The sequence below is a fragment of the Anser brachyrhynchus genome (assembly GCF_964034855.1).
Source record: "Anser brachyrhynchus genome assembly, chromosome: 20".
NCBI classification, from domain to species: domain Eukaryota; kingdom Metazoa; phylum Chordata; class Aves; order Anseriformes; family Anatidae; genus Anser; species Anser brachyrhynchus.
In genome coordinates, this window is record NC_137713.1 from 1,616,447 (window position 1) to 1,643,339 (window position 26,893).

The 26,893-nt window shown below is 48.0% G+C and overlaps 1 protein-coding gene across 4 annotated transcripts; it reads left to right on the forward strand.

Moving 5' to 3' along the window:
* Positions 1-120: 120 nt before the first annotated feature.
* On the forward strand, positions 121-26,667 carry AKAP1 (A-kinase anchoring protein 1). Of its 4 annotated transcripts, none has more exons than XM_080563365.1 (11): positions 121-275; positions 13,966-15,652; positions 17,642-17,775; positions 18,847-18,973; positions 19,546-19,673; positions 20,924-21,101; positions 21,686-21,836; positions 22,447-22,514; positions 23,974-24,047; positions 24,848-24,913; positions 25,043-26,667. In XM_080563365.1, the coding sequence occupies exons 2-11, from the start codon at positions 13,990-13,992 to the stop codon at positions 25,103-25,105; spliced, it is 2,652 nt and encodes an 883-aa protein (XP_080419491.1). In that variant the 5' UTR covers positions 121-275; positions 13,966-13,989; the 3' UTR covers positions 25,106-26,667. The 4 variants fall into 4 exon arrangements, with proteins under 4 accessions (XP_080419491.1, XP_080419494.1, XP_080419492.1 ...); XM_080563368.1 differs by having other exon boundaries at positions 140-279; XM_080563366.1 differs by lacking the exon at positions 121-275 and adding an exon at positions 304-422.
* The last annotated feature ends 226 nt before the right edge of the window (positions 26,668-26,893 follow it).

Sequence of the window (26,893 nt, forward strand, 5' to 3'; positions counted from 1 at the left end):
GGAGCGCGCATGCGCACGGCTGGGAGGCGGGGGGGGAGCCGGGCCGGGGCGGGCGGGCCGCGGCGCTCTCGCGAGAGGGGCGGGGCGGGGCGCGGGGCGCGGGGCGGGGCGGGGCGGGGCGGGGCGCGGCCGCATGTCCCAGCGCGGCGGCCCGGCCGGGCGGCACGTGGGCGCCGGGGGGGCTGCGGGGGGCGCCGGGACGGGCACCGGCACCGGCACCGGGGCAGCTGCGGGACCGGCACGGGGAGGGGCAGCGCCGCGCCGTCCGTCCGTCCGTAAGTACCGCGCGGGCCGCGGCGCCGTGCCTCGGAGAGCGGCGGGGCCCCGCTGTCAGCCGGGCCGGGCCGGGGGCTGTGGGCGCTGCCGGTGCCGCTCGTCCCGCGGGCCGCCGTCAGGCCGCAGCGGCGGCGGCTTCGCCCAAGGTCAGCGCCGCCGCGCCCGGGCCCCGCCGCGCCGGCCCGGCGCCGAGGTCACGGCGGGGCCCGCCCGGGGCGCGGCGGAGGCTGCGCGGGGGGCCCGGCCCCGCCGGGGGGGGCAGGCGGCGGGGGCTGCCCGGCCCGGCCCGTGCCTCCGGTACCGCCCGGGGCCGCCGCCGCTGTGCTCGCGGCCGCGGGAGCCGCGCGGGTCCCGGGGGCTGCCGGGGCGCTGGGCTCGGGGCACGGCGCGGCGCCTCGGCCCGGCTCGGGAGCGCAGCGGCCCCGCTGTCAGCGCTCAGCGGCAGCGCCTCGGTCGCCCCCGGGGCAGCAGCGCTCCGGGCTCGTTTTGTCTCGCCCGGCTCGAGGCGAGGAGGAGCCGAGCCCCGCGGGTCCCGGGGCTGGGCCCGGCTTTGGGCGCTCCGTCGCGGCCTGGGCGGCGCGGTGTGGGGCGGGCAGGCAGCTCCGGGGGCATCCCGTCAGCGAGCGCTGCCTGTGGTGGCAGCAAACGGCACCCAAAGCTGCGTTCCACCGCCGTTGGTCTGTTAAGCAAAAGCGAAGGTCGTTAGGATGGAAGCGATGGAAGTAATTCCGCCTTCCTGTGCCCCAAGGGTCGCTGCTGCCTTGGAAGGCTGGGTGGCTGCGCTGGCACCTGGGGAGTGTTATCAGGCGCTGTGGACTTTGTCTCGGATGAAAGGAAATAGTTCGTTGCTGGGGAAAGTAGGATCAGGAGAAGGTAACTTTAGTTTTCTGCTGTTTGTTTGGTGCCTGTGAATGATCTACCAAGTTACAGCCCCCGGTGTGTGTGTGCGGTACAGCCGAGGAGGAGCACATGGCGCTCTGGAGTGTGGCACAGCCCCTCGCGAGGGAGGTCGGGCTTGTCCTGGTAGCGCATGCTAGAGCTGTCAGAGCAACGTAGCTGAGCTCGCTGCTCTGCCAGGGAGTCACTGGGTGACCAAGTCACTTAACCTCCTCGTTCTTTAATTAGTTTCCTGTGTAAGGGGTGAAATGCTGCGCAGGTGTCTGCCGGACTGCTGGACCTCTCGGGTGGTGATCTCGGAGTACCTGGGATTCTTTCAGAACAAGGACAGTGCAGCTTCACTGCATGGATCTTGATCATACGGTTTAACTCTTGATTAATTGGTTTGCTTGTATGTATCACCTGGTGCTCTGAAAAAAAATTACAGTTTTTCAGTAAGTCAAAGGGAGTAGGGAGACTGTAGGGCTCAAGCTGTGCTTGGAGCTTGCTAGAATCCACCTCTGTCTTGTGACACTGGCTGTCCTGGTACCGCTCTGTTGGCAGTTCATCTGACGCTTTGTTTCCTGTGTTTCATTGAGCTCTTGAAGGACTTCTGAAAGCTCTCGTGAAATGTCAGTGCTGGGGGATTCAGGCAGGTGAATCTCATCACGGTTGTACAGTTCCTTGTACAACAGGGCTACAGAAGGTTTGCTGTCAGACATAAAACAAATGCTACTATTGCAGGATCTGCATGAGATGGTGCTGCAGGAACACACGTTTTTGCCTTCTGGTAGCTGCTGCTTATTTAGGTGTGTTTTCCTTAGTTGTGCCAATTTTAGCCACCTGTCTGAGAAACCAGATTCCTCCTTAAAGCTCTCTAGAGAGGCTTTGGGATACTTGCATTGAAAACCTCCTTTCCTTCCTCCCTCTTTCATCAGCTGCCTAGAAAGCCTTGGCTTTACTGTAGGCATTCCCCAGTGCCTGAAATTAGCAGGAATTCCCCTCGCCACCCACAGTGTAAGGTGGAGGTACCTGCGGTTCAGACCCACCCGGGTACGCGGGTTCCTGGTTCCTGCAGGTTCTCCTGGGAGTGGGCTGTGACAGGAGTTTGTTTGCTGAGGACTGCAGCCAAAGCTGCTCAGAGCCAGCAGCAGTTGACTTGCTGCGTTGAGACTCTCGTGTTCATTTTGAAAACACTGCAGGCTGACTTTGGGTGTATTTGAGAGCAAGTGTGTTTTTGCAATAGAAGAGTTATCTGAAGAGCATAGTGCTTTAAAGCAACATACCTCTCTTATCTTTGACTCTCATCTTTCATGTGTGCTTAACTGATGTGAAAAAATGATTTAAGGTATTTCTAGTGTCCAGGGGGACTGTAGTAAGATCGGGTTGGTAGCCCCGCATGCCCTTAGAAACATCTAGAAGTCATTGAAAGCCATTAATTACTTCTAATTGTGTAGGGTTTCAGATCTAATGACCAGCCTTTTTAAAATCCTGACTTCTAACTACAGTGCTCCTGTGGAATGCTTCGCACAAATGGCTGGCTTGTGAAGTTACTCACTTCAGGCAGCCAGCTTGAGATGCTTGCAAGAAGCTGTTTATTAGCAGGTGCTTTGCTTCCTGGAAATTAAGGCCATTGAGTTTTCTCCTTACAGGGATTGTAGAAGGTGTTATGTTTTCATGTCACTCACTGCTTTTGCAGACAACCTCTTCAGCTGTTTTATTACTGTCCGCTGCACAGATTGTTTAATATTTCTGCTGCTGCGTCTTGTGCCCTAGCTGGAAACCGACTGAATTTACGGCCGCAGTACATTACTCATAGCAGAGCTGAATATTTCATGAAAGATCGTTTAAAATCATTCTTCAGTGAACAAACCACTGCTTGTAGACCTTGAAGAGGTCCTGGGGAAAACTGCCTTTGACCTCTACTGCCACCTGGCAATGAGGATGAGAAACTTACCATGTGCTACAGCTGGTTTTGAACTCCCTGTGTATAAATAGCAGCAGTTCCTAGCAGAAGCTCATGATCTGCATGTGCCTCTTGTATCGGGGGCTTTAGCTTTGTGTGGGGATAAATCAGTGAATGGGAAGCTTCAAGTTTCTGGAACAAGGATTGGAGAGGGAGAGAGAAATGTCCTCATAAAACTCAGGGATGTGACCCTGCGGTTTTCCCCTTCTGTAATCAGGAGCATCTTTTGCGAGCTTGGCTTTGTGCTCTGTCCTCTGTTGAAATGTGAGGTTAAGAAGAGTTCTGTGGTGTCCAGGGGGACAGGAACATAAACACCAATTCTCTAAAATGTTTCGAGTTGAATGGAGTGTTTAGCTGGTAAAAAGGATGGGCTGCTGGCTGGCAGGAGTACCTATTTGCTGTTCCTTGTCTCCTCCAACTCAGGGCGATTGTAGGAAGGTCACTTGGCCTACCTTTGCTTTGTTCTCTAAAAATGGGCTGCCAAAGCCAAGGAAGGGACGCAGCCTTCAATCTTAGGGGAAAGCCGTTTTGTGTATGAGAACAGCCCCTAGCGTAGTTTGGGCGAGGGCTTGTAAGTGCTACTATAATACAGATCAAAGTGAAGCATGTCTCTCTCTGATTAGGTCTCAAGTATGTTGTGTAACTTCTTGTATGCATTAACAAGCTTGCTACAAGTTATCTTCCTGCTTGTTCAGTCTAAACATCTGAGTGAAACCTTTGCTGTTCCTTCCTAGTATAGGTGAATATAGAGTGCTTTTTTCATAAACATTCAAAATCCTTCCTCTCTTTGCCCTCCTGTGGTTTATTTGCAGCAAGCCAAGCTCGAGGCACAAGGCTTCTAACTGAACGACACCACTTCTTTTTTTTCTGTTTTAGCCCAGCTTTTGTTTTGAGAAGCTGTTCATCAAGGTCTCGTTGCTGTGCACAGTGAGCCTTCTAGTGAGCAGGGCTGGATGCTGTTCCCCAGATACCTGTTTGGTCTCAGCGCCGCCTCTTCTCGCTGTCTCCTACAGCCGTATCAGTGCCTTGTGATGTAAACCTCACTGTTCTGTCTCCTTGAAAATTCAGGTCTTTTTTTTATTGTGTGCAGATATTGGAAACATTTGGTTCATTTAGTTTCTGCTCCTAGGTGTTATGCATGCCTGTTTTTTGGAAATCAGCATAGATGCCAGGCATTTTACTTAACTGGTTGTTTAAATTTTCATTTATAAGCTGCACCTGTAGTGGGCATTCATGTTGCCTTAGAAAGGGCTGCATTTGTTTCACTGATAGAGAAACAAATGCAAAATCTGTAAGTAACAGATGTAATTTTTCAGAAGTTCTGGAAAATAATTTTTTATTTTCCAAGCTGGGTGAACGTGCAGAAAGAGCGAAAGATGATAAAACTTGGATTTGTGGAAAATGTTCATAACGTGGCAGCAGATCGTGAAGGTAATAAAAGCTGCTTTGCCTGTCCTGCAGATGGCTCGTTCTCTTCAGCATTTTATGAAAAATGCTTTTGAAAGGGTTGAATGTGGACTGGTAGGTGTGTCGGGGAGGAAAGAAACTACATTTGGAAAGAACCCCACAAAACCTCTGCCATGCAACGTGGGAGATGCAGTAAGGACAGGGCCAAGCCAGAGCAGCCACGCTGACTGCTGCTTATCTCTGCACACCAGACAGGTCCCAGTGGGCACCAGGCAGGTGAGGAGGAAGCTGTGTGTGTGATTGTTGGCTGGCTGGGGGTCTCTGAAGGTACAGGAAGCAACAACTGAAGCCTCGGCCTCTTGGCTGCAAGACGTGCTGCTCGTTCCCCAGTCAGGGATATCTGTGCACAGAGTGGGTTGGGCTGAATCCGAGGACTTTTCTCTGCTGTTTAAAGCAGGGTGATAATGGAAAGGTTATGTGGCCTCTGGCCAATATGCTGAGCTTTTTCTGGTTAGCTCAAAGCAATAGGACATTTGGTCTGGATCTGTGTCTGGAGCAGACTCCAAGTGGCAGACTTCCTCAAATTTTGAGGAATAGCCAAGGAAGATCAAGGTGGTAGTGGTAAAACAGTGCAGAAGCTGTTTCAGAAATTCACTTCTGTGTCTGAGACATCTTCCTGACAAAGCAGTGAAAAAATTGATCTTGCCTTTCTCTGTAATAGGGAGATTCACTGGGACACACTAGTTTGGCTGAGGAAACTATAAATAATGAAACAATTGGAGCAGAAAGGTAATAAGATATAAAGTGAAGTAAGGAGCTTGATAATCTGATAGGGTTAATGTTAATTACAAAGTGTAACCTGTGGCTTATTGCATAGCAGGTGTGATCAGCTCAGGGCCTTGCATTAATCCATGCAGCAGTGCAGGTGGTAAGGGTTGCTGGTGCTTGCTGTTCACATATGTATGAGCTTCTTGGTGATTTCCAATACACCTGCAAAAAAAACCCTACAGTTTGGCTAGACTGATACTTTTATTGTAAGCCTCTGCTTGTGAGTGTGTAAATACAAACTTCTCTGAGACCTGCTTTGGCCTAGAAGTATTGCTGCTTGAGCTGAGGAGCTCTGCTGGCCTGGTACTTGAATACTTAGTCCCTCTTTCCATGCATTTTCCATGCATCCATCTCCCACTGTAAAATGAAATATTAATAAAGCCTGGGCTGTCAGCATAGCAGCTTCAGCTGTGAAGGAAGGGAGTAAGCTGTTGTAGGAACATCAGTGAAGCTGATTACACTGAAAGCAGTTTTTATCTTAGAGATAAAAGACAGCCTGGTGTTGTTGGTTGTGTTTCTTGTTCCAGTGCTCTAGTTTAGGTCTACAACAACCAGCTTTTTCAGGCTTTTGCTTGTCAAAATTTATTCCTCTGCAAACAGGACTGCTGGTTCCTTAATACTGTAAGGTTGTAGAGTGGCTTCATTAATAGAGTTCTATCACAGAGGAGATGGCTTCACGAGCTGTGTAACCCATGTTAACTAGGCTGTAAAAAGAAGGTATTGCTTCAGGAGTATCTCTTGGTGTTCTTGTCTCCCAGTGCTGGTGTTTCAGGCAGGAATTGCTGCAGAACTCTTCGCTTTAATTAAGTAAAGAGAAAGTCACCTGTTATTTCTTTTTAAGTAAGTACCATCCAGTTTGAGATCTTGCTTGCCTGGCTCCTACCTGTCTGTAGCTGTTTGTTGCTACTGAGTCATGTCTCCTGAGCTCTCACCTCTGGGTGTTCGTTCTGATGGGTGCACCAGGCTGTCCTGGGAGGAAGTGGTGGGAAAGGCAGGAATCTGAAATGCCACAAATTCCTGTGGCTGCCCGATACCACAGAGACCGCGAGTGGGTGATGATGCAAGGGCTGGCAGCCTGGCGATGCGGCAGGTCTCTGTGACTTCACGGGCCTGTCCTGTGAGGTCAGCGTTTGGTCCTGGAACCCCTCCACCCCCCATTTGAACCTGCAGCCTCCCATGGAGGTTCCTGGGGACCTGACAAAGGTGGGAGGTCCCCGCAACGAAGACTCACCACCTCTGTCTTCGTACAGAAGCTGCAGTTTGGGTGGTGCCTGTCTTCTGCCAGTTCAGTGCTGTTTTGAAAAAGTGGCTGATGCTAAGCATAGGCAAAGTAAGTTTTTCTGTGGCTGTTCCTGTGCGGTAGTTTCCCTTACCTTAATCTTACTGGTAGGGATTCCAGTTCTTTAGTTTTTTGTCAACTCTTGTTCATATGCCTCCTATAAGGCAGAGCACTTGCTCCTGGTTATTTTTAGCATGGAAAATTTTAAGAGCTCACGTGGTCCCATGTAGTTGAACTGTGCCAGCCTTGTCCAGTTCTCTTTCACCCAGATAGTATTTATTTCCCGAGTGCTGTATCGCTAACCATAGGGCTTGCAGGGAGGCGTCCTGGCCTTGCTCTTGAAGCCACATTTCCAATTTAGCTGCCTGCTTGCTCGCTCTGCGATCTGTCAGGCCGGTATTTAATTCCAGCCTTGGCTCGCCCTGCCGGCGGGGTCTGGAGCGTAACCTCTGCGGTGCCGGGCCAGGGAGACACGGGGGAGGCCGGGAGCAGCGGCGTGGGAGGGCACGTTCCTGCGGGGCTCGGTCCCTGCAACTTGTCCGCGTTTCTCCCACATGGGGCCTTGGAGCAGCTTTCCCCCAGAACAAACCTTGTGCTCTGAAAATCAGCTGCAGCAAGAGCTTGCTGAGCTCTCCTCTCAGGCCTTAAGGATGAGTTATCTGGCTTCTCCGTGAGGCTCGTGCCACGAACATTTCTGGCCTTATAAGGATGTGTGTGCTGAAGGATTGCTTGTCCTGGCTAGGGAAACAAGGTGGCTTAAAACTGCTCTGGGACCCTAATGTGAACGAGCTGACTGTCCTGAGACTTTTCTTAAGGTAGGCGAGCGTGTGTCCATACTTGTCCTCATCTCACGGGTCTTTACCAGCAGTTCTCCATAAATCAAGTCAGAACGCAGCTTTGGAGAGCCGACTGCCCCCTCCTTTCCCCTCACTGTCCCAATCCCATCCTGACCTACTGAGGGGATTATTTAGCTGCTTGGAGAAGTCTCGTGTCCTGGCTGCAGCTGTGTGGCTCTGCCTTGAAGTAAGGTGTGACATTTAGACCGGATTCCTGAAATGCCAGAAGGAAGTGGAAGTGGCTGGTGGTGCGGGCCGAGCGTGTACAGTGTGCGAGCTCAGCGCTGGTTCGGCTCTATTTTTGGTGCCGGACTGCATGGGGCCCTGTGTCCTGGGGAATGGCACCAGGGTGTCAGCGCTTCAGGCTGGTTCTGGTGTCTACACACTGATTGTCCCCGGTCCCAGGCCCTGGGGTTGCTGTGCTTCCCCCGCGGGCTGCTCCTGCCCCAGGAGCACGAAGGCCGGCGGGCCGGGCTCCCTCCGGTCTGGCAGTGCTCGAGGCCATGTGACTTGACAAGCTGCCATTTTGTGCGCTGCTGCTGGCGGGAGAGCCCCAGGCTTTCTTCCCTGTGTGCTTAAATGATCCCGTTGCCCCTGCACGCCTGAACCGGCTGTCAGACTAGCAATGGGGAGGAGGTTCTGTCACTCCAGAATGTGTTGGGAAGCGGGCTTTAGGGGCTCTCTTGCAGAGGAGGCGGAAGAGAAGTCGGTGCTGTATCCTACAAGCTTTCTGGCACAGTTCAGTTAAGCAGGTTAAAAATCAGCCATCTTCTAGGCATCGCATCAAAAGCGACATTGCAGCCAGCCTGCCAAAACCAGGCCGGCAGAGCCTTCCTGTCATGCTTGCTTCAGGAGGTGCCTGTGGGTGCTGGCTGCCACCTAGCCAGGCCGGCACGCTGCGATGTCTGCTGGCATCGCGTGCGGAACCGCCGCCTCGCATCCCCTTCTAGCTGATGGAAGGATGTGGACTTCCCATTTGGCACGGTCGCTGATAGCGTAATGCAGCTCTTGCTAAAACTAGCCAAATTAAAAACAAGAAATTAAAGGAGCTCCACAAGGAGCAGTCAGCTAAACAACCAATCCCCACTATTTCAAATACCACAGAAGAGTGAAGATCTTATCTTAAATGATAACAATGCTCAAAAGAGCGCTTGGAACTGTTTTGTCTGCCAGGCTTGGGACAGGCCTGTCCCTCTGTGGGGCGTCCTGCTACTGTCTCCTGTGCTGCAGCGCTGTGTGGGACTATTGTTTGGACAGTTGGTGCAACTAAATAGGGAATCGGATAATAATGGGGCTGTCTGTTTAATCAGGGAAGCTTGCTGGGAATGGGCTTATGTGATGGGCTTTAATTTGAGTTTGTGGTATGCCTGAGAGACAGCTTGTGGGGTGGTTCTGCATTAATTACAAACTTAAGTGGACAGCAGATGAGTGCTAGCAGTGGCTCACAATGTGCAATTGTACTGTAGAGGATAAATGTGAACCTTTTGTCTTAGCAGTGTGCAGACTTCACCCTTCCCAATTACCAAGTTCAAATTTAAAAAAAAAAAAGCTAAATCCAAATTATTGTATAGGTTTGTATTGTTTTTCCCCTCACTGCCAGATCTGTTTGAGGAAGCATTCAGAAGTTGCCATTAACCAACAGCTTATCTTCAGACCTGACTGTATAAAGCCAGCTGGAAGTATCTCATGCGGAAGATATTGATAGGACTGTCCAGTGAACGCAGGCTCCAACTTCCTGCACAGAACAGCATTAATACCTCATTCACTATGTACTAGAGATATTACTGGATTTCTTAAATTGTCTGTAGCTACCTTTTGATTTGGGATTGAGCAAGAAATTTTCTAGTCACAATTTTGGACGTTCGTTATTTACTTGTCTCACTGCTGAGTCCTAACAACTGAGACGAGGAGGCGAGGCTGGCATCCAAACTAGCTCCGATAAAGTTGTTTGCTCCTCTGATGGAAAGGTGTGGCTGGAGGAAGAGGTGAGAAATCTGCAGTGAACATTGGATTATTTGAGACTTGGATGCTCAGGTTGAGCTTGAGGGAGGCATGTTTTTGTCACCCAGCTAGAACGTGAGCAGCTCCTTGTGAAGACTGGGGCCCCGGAGCAGAGCTGTATTTGGAAGCTGCGGTCAGAGTGCTTGTTCTGATAACAAGTTTTTTCTGGTGGAAAGACTAAGCATAGTTGACAGACTAACTTGATCGTCTTTTCTTGTCTAAGAAATATTATGGTTCTAGAAAGGAACTAGATAATACTCTTTTTCCAGTGGGTGGTTCCCATTTCTATGACTTTGCTATCTCCTGAAAACAATCTTTATTTTTGCTGCTTATTGGCAAAAGTCGAGGCCTGTTTGGAGAAAAGTCCGTTGTCGTTGTATGTAAGCATCGTCAGGCACACTGTGTTTTGCTTTAATTCCTGCTCAGGGAAAATGTAAACTGTAAACGCTCTGCAGCAAGGCTGGTCAGGGGACGTGGGTAAGTGCTTAGCTCTGTTCCAGCTGCAGGCTTTCCTTAAGGAAAGGCATGTCGGCGCTGCCTCGTGTAGCTTGGTGAGGCTTGTAAACGGAGGAGCATGACTGTGATGTGAGTGCCAACAGCATCCACACGGGGAAGGGTTTGCAAGCTCCCTACAGTAAGAGGCAGCTTTCACCTCTCGAAAGTCAGATGAGTAACAGCTGTCAGCCTAGTAAATTTAGATGTAGAACAAACTTAGGAGCTGCATGCTGAAGTAGTAGTGTCTCTATCGAGACTGCTTTTTCTAGACTAATGTCACTGTTACAAGGCTGTTAGAACTTATTTCCCATCCTTACCACCCTTGGAAACAGCTCCCTGTGGGCTGTCCTTAAAGTCTGCAGCGGGGTGCAGTGTGTCTGCGCAGCTCCAGTCCTGCCTGGCTGGCAGTCTGTCTGCTGGCTGGCTGGTGAGCTGAGGTGCACAGAGCTCTCCTGCCCTTCGGGAGGGGCAGAGTTTGCAGTAGGATTATAAAAAGCAGGGGTCCGAGGTCAGGCCTCAGTCCCCGGAGTGCAGGAAAAGCTTCCTTTATCTGCGGTGGCGCTGGAAGCGGAGCAGCCCAGGGTGCCCATGCAGTGTGCGCACTCCTGCAGGTCTGGTGCCATAACCTGTTGGGAATGCTGAAGTGTCTTGTGCCCTGCTGGGCAGGGAGCACTTCCAGCCGGGCCTAGAGGCAGGAAAGCACTGCAGCAGAGTATTGACTTGGGCCAGAGCAGCTGGGGCACTGGCGGCAGCTGGCATGGCCTCACATCTCTGACAATCCCTGTCGTGGTCCCTTCTCGGCAGCCTGTCTTCAGGGAGCAGCAGGGACCTGGGGCGCAAATGCCCTGACCCAGCTGAGAAAAGGCAGTGCACGAGCCACTGGAATGACCTAGACACTCATTAATTTGGTGGAATTGATTCATAATGATGTCTGTCTTTATCCAAGCAGCATGCTAATGCAAAGAAGAGGCAAAGCACAGTGTGCCATCTTGCTTTCTGGTCTATTTATAGACATGAAAGCATGCTCCTAAGTTGTTTTGGTGCCTAAAAAAGCCACAGAACCCTTTTTAAGAAAAGGCTGAAACTGCAATTAAGAGAGATTCTGTTCAGCATGTTAAAAGTGTGCCCGCGTCCTGGATTCTGGTCATAGCATAAACACAACTCCCTGGCGGCGAGCAGCGCTGGAGGATGATGTGGTGCGTCGGGGCCCGGAGGGCTGCGTGCTCAGAAAGTGCAACCCTGCTCTCGCACCATTCCCTGGCTTTGTGCTCGAAATGTGATTAGAAGGAGCCATCGCTGAAGCGGTCCGGGTGCGTTCCTTCACTGGCACTCCCTGCATGGATAGGTGCTCCCAAAATTCACAGCATCTTTGCAAAGTGTGTGCAGCAGGCTGAGGCTCCCAACTTGTGATGCTGTGCTCCCAAACACCTGCTGAATATTAACAGGTCTTTGTTGCTGGGAGTTCAGTCATTCAAAGGCAGGAGATTATTCATCTATCAGTACTTGTCTGAAATTGACATGAAACCTGCACATCGTGAGTGATGTCCTTTGCTGGAGCAGTCCTGACTAAATTATCTCTCCTTGCCTGTCCATTAATGATGGTATGAAGGCTGTCAGATAGTATAAGCAAGCTTCAAGGTCATCCTGCTGCCCCCCGTAATGCGCTGCACCAGGAGCTGTGTGCTTTTGCAAGCTGTCGGCAGCTTAAACCCAGCCACAGTTCCCGTGGTGTTAGAGGCACTTGGAGTTGCTTTGCTTGTTTTTCCTCTAATGCATTGTGAAATTGAAGTAACTGAAGTAACACTTCTCTAAGCAGACTGCAAGTCTTGCTTCTCCTCTCTTGGAAAAAGTGAACCTCGGTCCTCTGTCATTTGGAGCTCTTCAAAAAGCTTCACAAAAGAAGCGTTGGGATCCTTTTAATGTGGATGACAGACGTTTGCTGGGCAGGCACCACTGGCTTCCACCAGCACCTTTCACTGAAGCTCCCACCTGCTGACTTACGAGTCACACAGAAGCCCTGGGGGCCTCTTGCCTCACGGGGGTGGTGTTGGCCTTTTGAAACACCAGTGCACAGAGCCCGGCAGGCTGAAGACACGGCCTCGTGTGTGCTCCAGTGTGAGCTGCTCTGTGCGGGGACTTCGGGTGAGGTGTGGGGGGGGGTGGCAGCCGTGGAGGAGCCTTGCTGGGGTCACCCCAGAGCAGGCGGGGTTCAGCAGGTGCGAGGGCTCGCTCCTGTGCGAAAGAGGTGGGAAAGCTCACCGGGAGCGGTCAGGCTGAGGAAGGAACACAAACCTTCACGGGAAGGTAGAGAAGTACAGAGCAAAGCCAGTGTTGGATGTGTAAAGGTGCAGGAAAACCAAAGTAACCTGAAACTGGTTTCTCGGATGTTTCTTCCCGGCCTGGTTTGAATTCTAATGTGCGAGTTCTTCTCCCCGCTGGAGTTCCTTCTGGCTCACGCGCTTACTGCTGCAGCTGTCCGACAGCCCTACAAGTGCACAGCTCTTTCACTTACCTCCTGGCTCAGTGACTAAATGACGACTGCTCTTGCATTTCTGACTCTAAAAGCTGCTGTTAGATGTTTTTTTGTGGCTGTTTCAGAACACATTTTAACTAGCCAGGCATTTTACGTGCTTCTCAGGGCCCAGAAGCTGTGCTGTCAGTGGTTTACTTGTATCTGGTAGCAATGTCTAAAAGCACATGGATGTTTCCCCAGTCCTCGGCATGCTGCTGTCTCTGTAGCTGTCTTAAACTGCAGGCCTTCCCATTTTATATCAGTCCATGTAGCCACATAAAAGCTTGCAAATCTTGTTCCTCATCTGTCACTAAGCTATCGAGATCAGGTTTCATACATGTCCTAGGCATCTGTGCACAGGAGCTGGTCCTGCAGAGCCTTCTGTTGCTGGTATCCCCTGGCATCTTTCCGCAACAGGGCAGAGTAACTCTCTCTTGTCCGTGTTGTCCAGTGTGGTCATATCCAGCTGGTCTTGTGACACCCATTGGCTTGGGGGTTCGTTTTTCCAGGGGAGGTAACTTGCCTTTCTTAGCACTGTGACCTGATTTACTGCTGCGGTGTTCCCTTTATATAGCTATGTTCTTTTAACAGAAACCAAGCTGCAGGCAGATGGGCGCGTTGACGCTGATCTTATTGCCCATCTGCTTAGCTTGCAAATCCATTGATGGCTGTGTGGCATGGAGGGGCATGCGAGTTCTGACTGGACTTAATGTCCCTTGGTTTTTAATGTATACCCATCCTGTGGTGGTAATGGCTAGATGGGGAAAGGTTTTTGGCCTTTGGCCAACAGCTGTGTTGGTCTTCCATTGGAAAGTATGAGATCTTTTAAGAGGGACTTCTGGTTATTGGGCGACACTTGCTTCATGAGGCTGCAGGCACTCTTTGTTTAGAAATACCTTCACTGTGTGTGTAAAGAGAAGTGGAGTAGCTGCACGCTGCTGTTTTGTACCTACTGAACTGCAGGCTTGAGTGGTGTGCCCACGCACCACCCTCTTGCAACACTGTAGATGAGAAGGTTGCAAAGCAGTTCAGTTTGACCTAGTTGCTGTATTTTAGAGATGTGTGTTGTCCAGCTACAAACTCTTGAGTGATGTGCCTTTCAAGCAGAGAACTGGGGAAACCTGCGGTGTATCAAGTCTTAGTTTTTGGCTGTTAGTAGCACAGCTGTGCTGCGAACCCAGCCTGATGCTGGAGAAACGTGCAGTGCTGGATGCTGTCCTTGTGTGTAGTACTGACCTGCAAAGGTGAGGCAAGGTGAAGCTGCTTGCCAAGATAAACGTACTGGTGAGAAATGTCCAGATATCCATACTGCTAGGAAAAGGTCTTGTTCCACAGCCTGCTGATAGAGCAGAGATGTGAATTTAAAGAGTGGCTGGAAAACAAGCCTGTCCGCACTAACAGAAATAGCTCACGGCATTTATGAAACTTTAGCCTTCCTGTTATCTTTCATGTGACTATTTTAATAACAGTTTTCTGTTTCCCTTTCTAGGTCTAATTGCTGAGGCTTTGTAAAATGGCTTTACGCTTTCGCACTTTGTTCCCGTATGCCATACCTGGAGTGCTGGCACTTCTTGGCTGCTGGTGGATCTATTCCAATAGAAAAAAGCATCCGAGCAATCATAACAGACAAGTGATAGCCGTTGCAGAAGAGCAGCAGAAAGAACTGCCAGAGAATGATTCATCACCCAAAACAGAAGCACGTGTTTCTCAAAGACTGCCTCTCTCCTCAGAAGAGGAACGCCCAGAGAATGAGACCTCGACCTCCCTGCCGCCGGCAGGGTCGATGACGCCCTCTCTTCTGCGTCAGCCTCATGAGGGGTTAGACTTCTCACGGGACCTTCCAGCCCCAGCAATAACGACAACTCAGCCCAGCACCGTCAAGGACGACAGTGAAAAACTAGAAATAATAGGATCTCAAGATGAAAGCAGTGTCCCTGCTTGTGTTTCTCTCCCTCTGATCTCAAAGAGCTCAAAGTGTCACAGCAGTGCTGCAGTCAGCCCTAAACAGGATTCAGGCTCTAGTTCAACCCAAGATCAGTGGCCATCGGCATCCGTGACACTGACGCAAGAGTCTTTGGGAATCACGGAGGAGATCAGCAATGCAGAGCAGTCAGATGATTCTTCGTTTAAGCCCCCTAAGGAAAGCCAGATGCCAGAAATAGTGCTATCGGATGCTGGCTGTGTGACAGCCCTTCACTTGGGATTGGAGAAGGAAGCCAATATCCCACAAGCCTTTCTCAATAATGAAGTTGAAGTTGTATCAAGTCACAAGGATTCCGCGATTAGGATGTTACCGGATAGTTCAGAGTCTGCCTGTTTGGAGCAGTCCAGGGAAGAAAAGATGTCTGAGTTGAGTGACAGTACTGTACCTGTGTGTCAGGAGGGCACACAGCCAAAAGGAGATGAATTAGAAAGGGAGAGGATTGGAGGAGTGAGTCTGGACAAGGAAGAAGTTGAGAAAATTGAGCAAGTAGCAATACAGATCATTTCCAAGGTCATTTTGGCAGCAACCGAGGAAGTGCTGTCTGGTTCTGTAAGTGATGTGTCCAGTCGGATCTGCCAGGCTGCAGCCAGCCGAGTCGAGAGGCCTCTGGAGAGGGCAAGCACTGTTCCTTCTGATCAGGTGCTTGCAGCAGAAGCTGTGGGAGGAGGTGAGAACGCCGCTGCTAAGAGTGCTGTGGTGCTGACATCCCCACAGGTGGAGGAACGCGATCAGTGTGTGACATATTCCAGCTGTTTAACACACAGCTGTTTATCCAGCCCCGTTCAGGGAGACACGAAGGAGTGTCAGGTAAAGAACTGTGTGCGCGGCGAGTCGCAAGGAGTCGATCGGACTCCTGTGGCAAGCCATGGAGGGTCACTGGGAAAATCACACTTGGTTACGGAGGACTCTGGGTGCAGCACATGCGCATCTGACGGTGCGACGAGTGCGGAGGACCCGCTGCAGAACACAACGCTGTCCGTCACATCAGGCCAGCATTCGGACTTACTGAGCACATCTGCAACCCAAGACACTTCTGTTGAGCAGAGCTCAGTACCAAGTGAAAAACCTCCTACCCCGAAGCTCCCTGAAGACAGCAAAGTGCCATACAGTAATGGGATGCTGAAGGAAGACGGGCCAGACTTGCGTCAGGAGAGTAACTGGGCAGCAGAGATTGATGGAGATCACTCGGGAGGTAAGAGATTTGGAAAACCTCATACAAAAATGTGGTGAGCAAGCACTTAATGTGCTGTATCCCCCTTGTTTCGCTACATGTTCAGATAAATCCTCTTCATGTTTAACTTTTTCCCAGCAGATGAATATTTAGCCCTCTTGTTCAGGTGGGTATGACGACTCTGAGCATCTGCTGTCAGAATTCCCATCTCCGTAGTATCTGGTGTTAGCTAGGTGACGTTCAGCATATACTGCAACGGGGTGAACGGGCTGGTCCCCATTCAGCACAAGCTTATTGTCTAAAGCTAAGCATGTGCTTGAGCAGCCTGGTGAACTGGAGTGTGTCTGGGTGTAGGTCAGGCTGGTGAGAACACCTTACAGGTTTGAGACCTGCTAATACAAATTCCTGCTTTGGATCAGGCAGCTTCTAATAAGCATTGGGATCTAATCTATCCTTGTGGGGGGTTGTAGGTGAGCCTTCTGGGGTGCTGCTGGATGAACCCAAGAAGTGCTCTAATAAGTCGTGATAAAATCAGTTGATTGCAGACCAATTACCCTGGAGCCTGTTCTCCCTTGGAAGAGTAGGTGCACGCCAAGAAATCTCAACCGGCAGCAATGCTCACAGAGTCCCTCCATCTGTCTCTATTGTTTTTGCCTTCTAGATCCTGGAAGATGTGTGCCTGGCAGAATAGAAAGCTGTCTGAGCAAATGTTGACCCATGTGACCTTGGGGACGGATGTTAAAATCCTTTATAGGACCCTGTGGTGCCAACAGCCCTTAATGACAGGATGCCTTTTGTAATTGCTGCAAAGTAATGGGGATCCTGCTTGTTGTAAGACATGGACTGAGTTTGCCAAAAATTAAGGATTAAACCCACAAAACGTCTTGACTAGTGAGAGTAACTATAGGAAGAAAATGGTTTTGTCTTGCTGTGAATGCTGGTGTGATGGGAATGTGCTGTGCAGCCTGGTGATGATGAGGGCTAAAAGTTCTGTGCTGAGACAGCTGAAGGCTAGGGAGAGGGGATATCACAGGTAAAGTTGCTGATGTGTCTGTGCTGGATAAGAGGTCCTACAGCTGACCTTCACACCTGGCTGTGAGATTCAAATCCTCCTCCTTGTCTAGAAAGGCTGTGGCAAACAGCTGCACTATTTGCCTTTGACTTTCGAGGCATGTGCTGTGTTGCTAGTTAAGATGTAGCAAATGTAAAGCAGCTATTGGATTTTTTTTTCTTTTTGGTCTTATATTGGATGGTCTGAATGCTTACAAGGAAGTAATGATCTTTGTGCTCCTGCCTGTTAATCTGGAGGAAGGATCAGTCTTGTGATATGCCAAGCAGGAGGAAGCTGTTTTAGTTCTTCTCCTTCCCAAGTGGAAACCACCTTGATATTGACTGATAGTTTGGGAACAAACTATAGATCAATTCTGGTACCTTGTTTCCCCAGGCATATGAGAAGTTTGGGCAAGAGGCAATACGAGCACAGCTGACACTCACAATTCCCCATGCAATCCCTGTTTGGGCAGGAATGTGATGTCAGTCCAGTGAGCAGATGAATGGGCTGCGCCCCCCTCCCGGTGTGCTGAAGTCCTGTGGTGAGCCCTGTCTAAGCCATGGGGAAAATGCGGTGTATCCTTCTAGAGCTGCAGCTCTGTGTTGTTGTTAGCAGAGCTCTCGTTCAGTTGGTAGCATTTACTTTTAGTGTCTTGTCTCTGCTGTCTAAGGTGCCACTATGTTTGAAAGACTCCTCCTGAAATTGAATTTCCTTCTGTTGTGTTCCCAGAGGTGTTCAGGTTTTTCTTCAGGAACAAAAGGAAACTTCTAGTAAACTGCGTGGTAGGGCTTGACTCTTACTGAAATACTGCAGCATGGTACAGGAACATCCTGCGTGAATACATGGGGAAAGCTCAACCTAACTTCTGTATTAAATGACGTATTTTCATGGCCTTGTGTCCGGTAGCCGGGTTAATTTTGTAGGTTATCTGAGTGCTGATAGGTGCATGTGTTTTGTAGGTTCAGATGTAAATAGCATGGATTCTGTGGACAGTGGCTGTGCCCTGGGGAAGACAGCAACTCGCCAGAACTCTAAGCCAGGAGGAGAATCCAGCAAGTCTGACCTCACTATCTGGGAAATCGAGGTTCCAAAGGTAACCAGGCACCAGCCCATCGTGCTTCTCGCCCTGCCCTACGTAGTGATCTTCTGGTTCTTGCAGTCTGGTAGTGGCTCAATGCAATCCCAAGGAGATCAACAAATAAACAAGGATTTAAGCATTTAGCTCCTGTTACAACTCAACAGGAGTGAAGAGCCTGTGCACAGCTGTAAAGAAGAGGCATGTAAGGGCTATGCCCAGGGTAACTCCGGGTGTTAAACTCATTACTCCCCATTTAGAGAGACTTTTTTTCCCCCCGCTGTGTAGGAGGGATGTTTCAACTGCCTGTCTAAACTCCTCCTCACAAGCTGAATGCTGATCTAAGCTATTCTCTAGAGCTGCTTGCATCTCCGTCTTTATAATGAGCTTTCTTTTGGGTCATTATAAAGAGAGAGGATGTGTTTTTAGGACTGTGTTCATCCCTTCTTTCCAACCTTATGCAAAACTGCGCATGGCTGCCAGACATGTCATCGCTCTTGCAGTTCTGCTCCTCAGCAGATCTGGATGCTGATGATCAGTAAAGCGAAACTGCATCTCCTAGTAGGATAAACGTGCTGCTGCCTTGAGTGCACCCTGCACAGCTGCCCCAGGGCTATGTAGCCTAATAGGCATGATAGATTAGAAAGGGAGTAAACCAGGCTAATTAGCTTGCTTTAAAATTGCTGCACCATAGTATATATTTTGAATGAAAGATGAATATAGCATGTTTTCCTCCCTTTAACCTTTCTCTTTTTAAAAGAGAAGTCCAGACTGGGAGAGGATGTGATTGCACTGACTGTAGGAAGACAGTAGCATTTGCTGGGCCTGACTTTGTTCTGTTTGGGTTTTATGTTGTTCTGCAAGATATAAAGATGAATCTTTTAAAATGAGCTGCACTTAGTGGTCTGTATCTGCCTTGACTTATCACAGACCAATATAACTCTGCACTGGGATGGTGTTACCTTGTGTTCATCCTGCCTGGCTCTTTGCACTGCAGGAACTGGGAATGTGGGTGAAATAAGGCATGGAGAGCATTGCTGTTTGATTTGTATTTCTCTTCTGACCATTTTTCTTGTCTCTTCCATGAAGCATTTAGTTGGCCGCTTGATTGGCAAACAAGGGAGGTACGTGAGCTTCCTGAAGCAAACATCTGGTGCCAAAATTTATATCTCAACACTACCTTATTCCCATGACTTCCAAATCTGCCACATTGAAGGTGAGATGTCTCTGTTCAGTCTAATACCTAGCTTGTTGGTTGTAATTAGATGGGCAAGGATTTTCTAAGTCGTACAGTCTGAGTCTGGTGCTTTACAAAACTTTTCTGCTCACAGACAATGGTGTTACAGTAGAGGTATATGCCAAGTCACCTGTACCCTGGCACATGAACCCTCTGTTCTAGAGGTGAGAGTGCAGTTTAGCAACCTCAGCTGCTGTAGTTCATAACAAAAATAAGATCTTTTGTGGGATGACTTCTGGCTTTTAAGGGAGGAGCTATGGGGTGTGTATCAGCAATGGAATCTGATTGTGAAGAATGATAGACTAAATGCGGCTGAAAAAAATCTGCCAGTACTCTGTGAAAAGGGGTCATCCTGGAGGCTAAAGCTGTTGAAGCTGGGGCCTGCATTGCTTGCGTTGATCCAGTCATCAGACTACATGGTCAGTCTATTAAAACTTTTTAAATTGTTGGTGTAGCCCAGGTTTCTTGTAGTGTTCTCTAGCTCCACATAGGGTATGTGTGTCCCCAGCATATTTGTGTAACAGATCTTCTCCTGGATTTTTGTCTTCCAGGTTCCCAGCATCATGTAGAAAAAGCACTGAGCCTTATTGGCAAGAAGTTCAAAGAGCTGAGTCTCACCAACATCTATGCTCCACCTCCACCATCGCTGACGCTTCATTCCCTCCCTATGACTTCCTGGGTAAGTCTCAGCTTGCTGCCTGTGCTGGTGTCAGGGTGGAAGGCTGCTGTTGATCACTGCCATCATAGCATGCCATATCCACGCGGCCCTTTACCAGTAAGAACATGCTGGTTCACAGGTTCCCTCAAAACACCTTTGGATCTGTGCAGTTATCTATTGTCCAGCTTGCGTAACTGCTACAGATGAGATTATCTGCCTGTTCTTCTGCTACAGGTAGAAAGGAAATAGAAGTGGGAGATGTAGCAGAATGTTCTACCAGGCTGGGGTTAATGTTGTGTAATCGCACATCTGGCTTAGTAGGCTTCGTCCTCCAGACTAGATGTTTGCCTGAGGAAATACCACTTCAGGCTGGAACTGGTTGGATTGCCTGCCACTTCTGCTTAGAGATCAAAATGTCACGCTGCTCTGTTGTCATTACTGGCACTGCCCTAAATCTTGAAGCTAGAAATCTTGAAGCTAGTCTTCTCAAAATATTTTACTTTCTAATGGTGTTGAATTACACTTAGAGAAGGCTTTCACATTAGTGTTCCAGAGAAGAGTTTTTGTGCTTCTTGTGTTTCTAAGCATCTGTACAGCACTCTTTTGCTTGCATTGGGCATTTAAAATGTATACAGTAACTGCACATAACTGTCTCCATGGATGTAAAGGCTGGCTTTGTTTAGGAGAACTGAGTTTAGTGACATTAAAGGCATTTTAGATACATTTTGTGCACAATAATGCTTTGTGTTCTGTGTAGTTGCCCAACGCAGTGGCTCTATGTCAGGTAGGGCATATTAATTTTAACATGAGAGCTCTGTGGTGAATCTTGGACAGCCCCTGCAGAGATTACCTTGATGTTAAAAGCTCTGTGGGTAGGGAATCCTTGCAAGTTGTACTGTGTTGATAGTGCAATGTGACTTGACCTGCATCATTGCTAATTCTGCTCACTGATCTTTTGGGTAAATAAGTCCTACAGCTGCTCTGTGCTGATAGTCTTTTTGTATACAAGATGGGCCCTTCCCTAAATCTGACTTCCTGTACAACAGCATAGTACTGAGTACTACAGCATAGTACTGAGCACACTGAGTACTTTCTGGTCCTGATCCAAAGCAGCCTTTGGAAGTGAATTATCATCATACTAGTGCTTTCCCACTGGTGTCTGTCAGCCTCAGGAGTTGTTGGTGGAACAAGGAGTTGCTTTGAGTGTCTAATGTGACTGAAGCTTGTGTTGTAATAAACACTAATGAGTATTTTTCTCCTCCCTGTGGCAGTTGATGCTCCCAGATGGAGTCACTGTAGAAGTGGTTGTGGCTAACCAAGTCAATGCAGGACACATGTTTCTACAGCAACATACGCACCCCACTTTCCATGTCCTGCGTAGCCTGGACCAGCAGATGTATGTCTGCTATTCTCAACCTGGAATTCCAACCCTGCCAACACCTGTAGAAGGCAAGTAACTTGGCTGCTCACAAGTTGTTCAGTTTCATGTCTTTTCAAGCTGTTCTCAGAGTACAGATGTTTTACTTTCTTATGCCACTCATCTCTGGAGCATATCCTAGGCCACTTAGTTGCATGTTGAAATTCAGGATGAAATCAAATCCATCTCAGTTTCTTTTTAGTCAACTTAGCATCTGGTACATTTTTGCTAACAATGTAGAACTGCTTCTGAATCTGTAGTGCTGCTGTTGGGACACAGCGTAAAGCAGAGGCTGCGTCACGTGGAAGGGGTTATTAGCACTTGCTCTCCTTGTTGGAGACAGACCTTGCTGCTGGTGATCAAAGGCTGGAACAGAAGCGGATGCCTGCATAGAACAGCATCGTATTGGCAGAGACTTAAGACTAAAACCCACCTCTTCTGTGTCACCTGTAGGCCTTATCTGACTGGGGGGTGTGGGTGGTGCTGAAAGAAGATAAAAGCAGTGTAAGAAGTGCTGTTGATTCTCAGTAGATAACTGCAGTACTGCTAATGTGTGAAGTGCTTATTTGTGGAAGTCTTCTAATGCTGAGCCTCTCTGTGCTCCTGTGCTCTGCAGTTGGTATTATCTGCGCAGCTCCGGGCCTGGATGGGGCATGGTGGCGGGCTCAAGTTGTTGGCTACTTCAAAGAGAGCAGCGAAGTGGAGATCAGATACGTGGACTATGGAGGATATGAGAGAGTGAAGATTGACACGCTCAGACAAATCAGGTCTCTAGCTCCTTTTCTGTAGCCTGAGGCAATATCTGGCTTGAATCTCCATCAGAGGCATCCATGTGGTTTGAATAGGGATTTTCACTGCTGAAGTGGGAAATGTTAGAATGACTTGTCCCAGCAGAGGGCGTGGATTTCTTAAGAGCTTACTGAGCTCCTGCAATTTCTCTTCTCCCCTTGAAAAAAGCCATGCAACTTCTGCCCCTTCAGCACACGGATGCAAAAGGATGCTTTCAGGAGTCCCAATTCATTGATGAGCTAGGAATAAAACTGAAGTTCTGTATACCTCACCCTCGCTGGCTGGCAGAGCTGTATACAAGCCCATTAAATACTCGATTGCCCTACGAAGAGCCCCCAGGGGCTTAGGGGGGTAAGAAGCTCAGCCTGCATTATGGAAGTGATCTTTGGTTGGAGCCCAATCCAACTTGATGTGGTAACCAAACAATTTCTTGCTGTTTAGATGGGTGGAAGAATAGTCTGATCTTTTTTGGACTGTCATCAATTTTAAACTGAATTCCTGTTAGTGTAATTGATTAATCAATGTCACCTTAAAGAATACAGAAGTAATTTAAAGGCATGTTCTTATTCTAATTTGATTCTCTTTAAGGTCTGATTTTGTAACACTACCTTTCCAAGGAGCAGAAGTTTTACTAGACAACGTGGTGCCACTTCCAGGTAATGGAGCTCTCGAGAGGTACTGTTGGCACTCCTCCTGCAGGCTTAAATGGATACCGGCTACAAGCAAGCAATGCTTCGGTCTAAACTTTCTCTTCTATTGCAAGTGCAGCCTTTGAGGTGACGAGCAAGGATTGGAAGAAATATTTTTTTCTTCTGAATCAGCTAGTATGGCACAATCTGTCTGACTCAAGGGGAAGTTCATAAATATCCAGGCTTTTTCTTGTATGAAGGAGAGAATGAATTACTCTCTTAAACAGCAAGTTTGCAGGTCTGGCAGGGTGTAACTAAGCAGCTGTAACTGTTCTGCCTTCTGCTGTACAGTAACTGTAAATGCAAACTTGATTTTTAATTTGCTAGACAAATACCTGATATTTTCCTGCTGAAATGCCTGATGTGTACATTCTGTATTCAAAAGACTGCCCTCTGAGCACTGGAATGTCAGTCACTGCCTAGAAATGTTTTCTATATTTTTGGTTGGTTTCTGTTTCCTGGTGTTGGGCTCTTTTTTTGAGATTCTTGCTGTATTGGTATCTAAAAAAGATGGCCTTCCTGGGGTGCAGAAGGGGTAAGCTAGGGGTCAGGCTGGGTTTTATCACTGGAGCTTCTGGCTGGCAGGACTTTAGTACAGGCCCTGCCAAGACTGTAGATGGATGGCCAGGTTTAAGCTGCTGCTAGCAGAGGTGAGTGGTTTGCACGTTCCCTGAGGACATCTACCTCCTTCAGCATTTGCAGAGGTGTAGGGAGTTCACTTGTTGCTGGAGATTCTCAGAGCAGGAACCGCAAAGGTGAAACTTTTATTTTTCAGCAGTTTGATAGGAAATAAGCAACTTTTGTTCAAAATGTACTTATGCACTTATGTCCTGTCTCATCTTCACAGTGTGAATTGTAACTTCATTGGCTGGGACATGGGGGCTTCCTGCTGCATTGCGTGTGGTGTTAGCAGCAGGACCACCATAAGCTGTGCAGGTTGTGAGATTCGGGCTTCCAATGCTTGCAGAGCATGCATTTGGCATTGCTCAGATGCCAGCTAGCCTGTGGGACAAATGTTTGAGTTTTCTGCTTATAGTATGGCACTCTGTGCAAGGTTGGGAAAGTCCTGAGGCCCCTGACCTTAGTTTATTAAGCATCAAAATATTAATGGCAGCTCAAAGGCATTGCAGAAGAAGAATACTTTTGTTTTTAAAGCTTCCTAATTCATCAGTCACTTATGTTCACATTAACTTGGCTAGTGGCTTTGAAAAGCACTTCATCCTCTCCCTTCAGCAACACAGCAGGCGTAATATTTGTGTGTTCTCCAGCTTAATAGACTGGTTTCAGCAAGTGCCTACAGCAACCGTAGGTGAGGATTCTCTGGCCTAACTTATGTGGAAGGTCAAACGAGATTAGTTTAATAGTGCCTTCTGGCCTTTAAAGGCTGTGAATATCTAATTTTTCTCCTGTTCTTTTCTTTCCAAAGACGAGGATCACTTTTCATCAGAAGCTGATGCTGCTGTTAGTGAGATGACCAGAGGCGCAGCACTACTGGCGCAGGTACATGAGAGCTGTCTAGAAAAGCCTTGTTGATAATTTTGCTGCTGCTGTTATTCTCTCTGCCCCTAGCACGCTGTGTGTTTATCAGAAACAAAGTGCAGAGCCTGTAAGCCTGGCTGCTGAGCAAGGTTCTTGTTGAGAAGTCTCAGCTCTGAGAACAGGCTGAGAACTCCCTTGTGTGGCATCACCACTGCTTGGGACTGTGTGGCTCAAAGGGATGCACAAGGAAAGGGGTGAATATTCCCTTCTGTCAGCTGATGTAGACCGGGAGGATGGGTGCCCGAATGGGCTTAAAGAGCCCAAAGTGTCCAGCAGATCAGGTATTCACCTGGGCCTGCACTGTTCTGCCAACCTTGAATGCCTTCACAACACTGATATGCAAGATCGCCCCCTGGCCCGCCACAGGCCAGAAGCTAAGGTTTCTGGTAGTGTCCCACAGGCTTTTGTGCGCGGTGCCAGATCTTAATAAAGAGGGCCTTACCTTTTCTGAAGTGTTTCTAATAGTGGCTGTAGACATCCCTGTAAGCCAAGTGGGAAGCTGAAAGTATTTGTAACAATCTCCTGGCTTCCTTTGGTTTAATGCAACACTCAAATGTATCACTAATTCTAGCAAGGGTAAAGATTTGAAGAAATGGGGTGACAAACTTGCCAGCAGAGTGTCTCAGCTGCCTGTTGGCAACAGCTACATTTCTTCCACCTGCGTGTGGGTTTAATTATTGACTATCACTCAGTGACGTGAGCCTTGCATCTACCACGGAGGAGACCAGAATTGCTGCATGCTAATGTTTTTCTGTTTCCAGGTCACAAATTATGACAATGCAACAGGTCTGCCACTAATACAGTTGTGGAGTATGATGGGAGATGAGGTATGTTAGCACACTTACCTTTTCAATATAGTTCAAGTTTATGGCTGTGCGGACTCATTTCTTGGTAAGGAACTTGGTGTTTCTTGCTCGTGGCTTGTTCACCTTTCTTCTTTTTTCCTCTCCCTTCAGGTGGTGTCGATAAACAGAACTCTGGTGGAAAGAGGATTTGCTCAGTGGGTTGACAACTACTAGCAATGTCCTAGATGCCTCGACAACCTTTTCCTAACAGGGAAAAAAAAAAATAATCCTGTTTTGCACTGTTACAATTTGGTTTGGCAACCTCTTACGGGAAGATCTGTTTACACCTGCATACAGAGTTTTGTGGTCCATTGAAACTTGTTTTGCTCAACTGTTACCATTTCACTAGAAACACATACCTCATCTCAGTGAAAGGCAGGGTATTAAAAGCCATAATGAGAGATACTGTAGCTTTAAAGCAGAAAATCCTCCCTGGCCTCTATTCAAAAATTGAATGGAAAACTTGTAGAACCCTAGGGCTTGCTTGAAGTCAACAAATGCCCCTGAAATATTAACTGTGGTTGCATTTTTGTTGAAGATGTATAATACCCCATGAAGCTGGTGTCCGCTTTTATGAAAAGTTACATTGGTTGTCCTTTTTTAACAGGCTCTGCCTGTGAAATTAATGAATGTTATTAAGGAAATTAATATTCAGTAATGAACTTTTCTATATCATGCCACTGATGTGCACAAACTGCATTCATCTTATATCTTCTTGATGCCAGGAGGTTGATGAATCGCATTTGTTGCGCTTACTGTGGCACATGTCTCACTGCAGTCATGTTTTTTTATGCTTGATATGCTTAACAAAGAAAGCTTCTCTGTGCAGATGCTTGAAGTGCAGGATATGTTACCACTACGATTTTGCTCTTGAAATATCATGTATTTAAAGAAAAGAACTGATTGCCAAGCCCAATTGTAATTTGTATTTTTCTAGCTGTGCAAGTCTGTAAATATATATAAAAACATTGTAATATTTTGTACAAGAAAAACACTGGAAACAAAGGGAACTTTACAGAAACTTTTTCACACCAAAATGTCCTATGTAGGTAGAACTGGTTTGGAGTGCATTAGGGTAGCCGACATATCTGGAGCATCCGAATGTGGGAGTGTTTCTGCTCTACTGTATACAGGATTAGCATTCCCTTAGATTGCTGTCTGGTTTGAATTGTGATCACTGCATTCTTTGCTATGTTGCTGTACAGATCTCTTTTTAAAAAAAAGTAACAATTTGGCATTAATATTGCAGTGGTGTTCTCAATTTTTTTGCTCCTTTTTAGATTTCTATCACAAACCTAAAATTTTGCTCAAGTAATTTAAGCTGACTTAATACTCTTAAACATATGCCCTCTAATGTATATCATTTTAGATATGTATTGAGCTGGGATTTATTGCTGGCAGAGAAGATACTTGCCAGGAAAATGATGTAGTCAGGCCTCGAACTTTTTCAGGTAGATTCAAGGATGTCTTTACATCCTATGAGCTAACATGTCAGCACATCATACATTTGGATAGCTGCCTACAAAAGCATTTGGTCCGATCCCTTCTGATATGGTATGATTATAACCTTTTTTTTTGAGTTCTCTCCTATTCGGCGCTTATGATTTAATGTTCATATTTGCAATAATGTCCAATGAAAACTAAATTTGGTAACTCAGTTAAATCTATAAAACATATATCATTTTGGAATGTTTATTTTCCATTTCAATTAAAGCTCGAATTTTAAGCCGTCTTAATCAACCTGTGATGACTAAGAGCCTTCATTTCCAGACCTCTTGTGATGCAGGGTTGGGAAGGGAGCTCAGTGGGATAAGCAGGTGAGATAAGATCCCAATGGCTTTTCAACAGATGCAGAAAGGTCAAGCTTCAGCTGTCCTGGGGTTTATTTTACTTCAAACTTTGTGAAGGAACTGAAAACTGAATTTAATCTTATGATGAATTACTTACTAGAAAGCCTTAGCC